The sequence below is a fragment of the Tasmannia lanceolata genome, unplaced genomic scaffold (assembly GCF_043159265.1).
Source record: "Tasmannia lanceolata isolate RefF3 unplaced genomic scaffold, GAP_Taslan_0.1 ptg000006l, whole genome shotgun sequence".
Lineage (NCBI taxonomy): Eukaryota > Viridiplantae > Streptophyta > Magnoliopsida > Canellales > Winteraceae > Tasmannia > Tasmannia lanceolata.
This window is the reverse complement of record NW_027518683.1, coordinates 11,736,021-11,740,520: the sequence shown is the minus strand read 5'-3', so window position 1 is coordinate 11,740,520 and position 4,500 is coordinate 11,736,021. Positions and strand designations below refer to the sequence as shown.

At 40.2% G+C, this 4,500-nt stretch overlaps 1 protein-coding gene across 1 annotated transcript; it reads left to right on the top strand.

The window, feature by feature from the left end:
- Nucleotides 1-1,371: 1,371 nt before the first annotated feature.
- On the top strand, nt 1,372-1,883 carry LOC143878367 (histone H4). Its single transcript, XM_077380660.1, has one exon. The coding sequence runs from the start codon at nt 1,434-1,436 to the stop codon at nt 1,743-1,745; it is 312 nt and encodes a 103-aa protein (XP_077236775.1). The 5' UTR covers nt 1,372-1,433; the 3' UTR covers nt 1,746-1,883.
- The last annotated feature ends 2,617 nt before the right edge of the window (nt 1,884-4,500 follow it).

Here is a 4,500-nt window from a genome sequence, read left to right as displayed (position 1 = left end):
GACCTCTGAAGTTCGCCGCTAGGATTCCCTGTTTGGACCGGCTTGAGCTTGCTCACCTCGTCTATATCTGATCAGACTGTGGTGTTCATTTGGTCAATTTGAGTGCGGCATCAGGCTGACTTCCCTTGAAATCAATTCGAAGCTCTCTTCCAGGCTTAACTGCTCGGGAGGGTTGGACCTTCTCCAGAGAGTTCGGTATTAGTTTTTTCTCGGCTAGCAGTTTTACTTGGCTGGTCATTGTCTCGATCATGAACCGAAGAGACGAGTGTCTTTGGAGTCCTTCCAAGTTAGATGCTCTAGCTCAGTCTTCATTGCATTCGAGCTATTGGCATTTGGCTTGATCTATCCTATCTGAGCCATCCTCGGATTTCACATGAGTGCGTCTTTGAAATATGAAGTGTCATGTTGGTAGTGCGTCATTTAAACTTTTGAGGCATTCGTAGGGTCATACCATGTGTCACCCAGTGGCTCGGGAGTTGAAGAGTCGTGATGTCTGGTCCATCGACTAGTACTGTGTACGTTTATAAAATGAGGGGAGCTCACGCTTTTTCCCTCATTTCATCAAGCAATCGCGTCCAGAGAGCTCAAGAGCTTCGGATCTGTATGCGAGAGTTTGAAGTCATCTATTCTATTCGGGGGTGTTCTCTCAGCTCAGCGCCCTGCTTTCTCTCCTCGACCCACCCTTGATAACCCTCTCGTCATCCTACATTCCCCCTTCGCGGGCAGGACTCTAAGCAGCTCGGTCTCACCATAAATTTTGTACCAGTTTGTCAGTATGCCATTGGAGGGAAGGTGAGTAGGTGACCTTACTATGATTAGGTCCGAATATCATATTGAGGCAAGGCGACCTCGCTAGGATTAGGGCTGAATATCATATTCCTGAGTGAGTGGCCTTCAATTACCTCGCAAAATAAATGAACATTTTAGTATATTTTAATTTTGTTCCCATTTCGTTCAAGGGGAATAATAAAAGAATGTAAAGTTTGACCCATTGGATTGTTAAGATTATTTGTAACTCATGGACTGCCTCGATCCATCAAAGGTAGACCTACTACATGGACGGTCCACGATCATACGAATCATACAGTACAGCCATCAGATTCAAACCGTTGATCTAGGTGGACCCTACTTTAAGGAACAATTGCGGCCTCGCTTTCCAGGTTCCGGCATTGTGCGTAAAACTAAAATGTGTCTTCCCGAGCGAGAGGAGCCCCGCCCAAGCCTCAAAGTCTATCACTAACCAATCAAACTCCGGATTTTATGATCGAACGGTCACGAACTCACTTTAAGGCACCGCACGGATCGACCTCCAATCCACGGCCTAAACCGATTCTCACGAAAACCCCGAGAAGCTATAAATAAAGCACAGAGCGGCCATTGCATACCAAAAGCCAGGGAAGTTGTGAGGAAAAAGTAAAAAAGAGAGTAAAAAAATGTCGGGGAGAGGGAAAGGAGGAAAGGGTTTGGGAAAGGGAGGAGCGAAGCGTCACAGGAAGGTGCTTCGAGATAACATTCAGGGCATAACAAAGCCTGCAATTCGTCGTCTAGCTCGTCGTGGTGGTGTGAAGCGAATCAGTGGTCTCATCTATGAAGAGACGAGAGGGGTTTTGAAGATCTTCTTGGAGAACGTTATTCGTGATGCTGTTACCTACACTGAGCATGCTCGTCGCAAGACTGTCACTGCTATGGATGTTGTTTATGCGCTTAAGCGCCAGGGCAGGACTCTCTATGGATTTGGGGGTTAGGGTTTTATGTTTTATCCCCTGTTTGTGTTCTGTTTTTTAGGGGTTTTCTTTTAAGGCTGTAATAGCATTTAGGTTAGTTTGCTTTCTGTTATCGTTTCTCTCTGTTTAGTGTTAATATGAATTACTCTTTTCTGGGCTCATTTTCTCTTTGACTGATTCTGATTTTCCAATGGATGGTTGAGAAATTTCATTTCCCCCCTTTACCACGCCATACGGAAGTAAAAACAGCCTTTCTTCTTGCTGCATTTTTGTTGATGCTGCTAACCTTGTATTAGTTGCTATGGTTTCAATTAACAGAGAACTTAAATTGCAAAATAATTTTTTCATGAATCTTGGAGGCTCACATTAATCATATTCAGTGCTTATATAAAGCATATAAATATAAAAAAAAGGAGAGTGATAGAGATAAGTTAAGAGATAAAGATAGGGGTTATCTTAACTACCTAATCAACTCTAATTGCCTATTCTGATAGCTGAACCAATTAATTGTCAGATCCATGTCTGATATGCCCTAACATGCCTCCTCAAAAAGGTTTGTGGATTGAAAATTGACATGCCATTGATTATAATTATTGTCCAAATAAGAGTTATTTCATTTCAATTTGTTTCTTGTTAGAATATGTGAGATCTCATAAGATCTCATTGGTGGATTGTGTGGAGATCTTACAGTTGGATCATCTTATTATACTAGGCAAGTTGGCTAGTAGAGGTAACCTAGATAGATTAGGAAATTGGATTTTATTAGTAATTAGGTTAGAATATTCTACACATATCTCATTCCATAGTTATCTTAATTTATTTTTATGTTTATCATCATGTAAGTGCTCTTTATAAGCACACCTTCAGATTATTGTAGTATATCCAAGGATTATAGAAATCTCTTATTTTTTGTCATTTCTACTGGCAATTGGGGTCAAAATATGTTCTTTTCTGGGTTATGGTTATTTTGGGATTATAGGTGGATATATATTTTCTATTTGTGATGTATGTCATCATCATGGTTGTTTCCATTTTAGCTGTCTCGATGGGTTTCTTGGTAATGGCACCTAGCATGTAGTGTCTGTAGTTTCATTTGGTGCATATTATTTTGTGGCATTGCATGTTTTTCCATTTTCATGTTGGTGGAGAATTTTCCTGTGCTCGATACAATATGTTGGCTTTTGCTACTCCAATATGTCTAGGAATAGAATGACAGTGTTCCAAGAACTCAGCTATTAGATTAAGTTGCTGGTAGCAGGGTTTCAAATTTAATACCCATATGCTAAAATCTAACAGTTATAATCATGTGATCTTTGCTCTATTAGTGCTGTCTTTCTTGAATCTTGACGGCATTCATGAATGTTACTATTACTACCTACGATTAACATTTTTTTTTTTGAAACTGAACTTATGGCACATTCTATTCACTCCTTGCATCAGCATACTATCTGTTATTCTTTGAGGTGAATGTTTATAGGTGCTCTGTGACTCGCTTAGTTTGCGTTATTTAATAGCCTTGAAATAAGTCTGCTGGCTGTGATAAATTGAGGGCTAGATGTGCGTATCTTGCTCATTAAATCATGTCATTTGTGACTTTTGTTTAAGCGGACATATTCTTTCCTTACTTTTCAATATGAGATGTTCTTCCCTCTGTGTTTTTGTTGTATCATTTTGGCCTCTAGTTACATCTTTTATCTTCTTTTCTCCAAACTGATCTGGTTTTGTTTCTCATTGAACTGCATCTTGTTGAAAATTTTGCTTTTGGGAGCTGCACTTTGTTTTAAGTACATTTGGTTCTGAGATTGAGTACGTGGAAGCTCTAAAATATACTCCTATCTCTTGACTCTGTTCAAGGACCTTGATTGTTCACCCAGAGAAGCCATCACAAATTTCTATGAATACCAATGACCCTGTTTTTTTTTTTTTTTTTGGATTTTTAGAACCGAATCAACCAATCAGGAGTCCAAAATGTTATTGTTGGTTCATCCGTGGGATTGGGACAATTCAAACAAGTAAAACCCACCCTTAGATTGCTGAAATCAGGAATCGAGATATTCATCACATTCCATTCGTATTCTTATTCCCCCTTGTAAAGGTAATCTCTATTTGAATTATGATGTTTCGGTAAGCATTTCTTGTATTCGTGGATGGGTTTGCGTGACGAGATTGATGGAATGGATCACAGAGGGGCAGTGAAAACCAGCAAGGGAAGAACTCATTGAAATTGAAATTGAAAAGGGGAACATGGGAAGACCCAAGATGAACCCACACTAAGACTTCGAAATTGACTTCTTCCATGTCTTGATAAGAATGGAGCAGGAAATAAGACTTCCCCTACTCCATTCTCTCCTCCATCATTCTCTCTGATGATTTTGAGTATCGATGATGATTTTGAGTATTGATGTCCGTCCTCAAAGGCAAGTCACCGAGTGAAATGGGTCTGGGGAAATTTAAAGCTTTCGAGCTCCACCTGAGTAAATTGATTATGGATCCATTGATTTGAAACGAGGATGCTCCCATCGCCACCACCTGCCCTGCCCCCCCCGCGGTCTCTCTCTCTCTCTTCTGTTGTATTATTGTAATTTTAAAAAAAAAAGCTGGAGAGAGAGAGATAGAGAGTACGGATGAAAGCATGCTGGATAGATTAGTAGTTGAAGGAGATTCCATTGACACTATTAGATGGATGGTAGCAGGTTATGTCCGTGGAGATTTTTGGATTGGATCGATGAAATCTGTGACCAGGTGGAAGGTCACTCATTTCGTTTTCTGTATGTCT

What these genes read in the sequence shown, in the direction of transcription:
- LOC143878367 (XM_077380660.1), top strand. Translation starts at nt 1,434, where the DNA reads ATGTCGGGGAGAGGGAAAGGAGGAAAGGGTTTGGGAAAGGGAGGAGCG.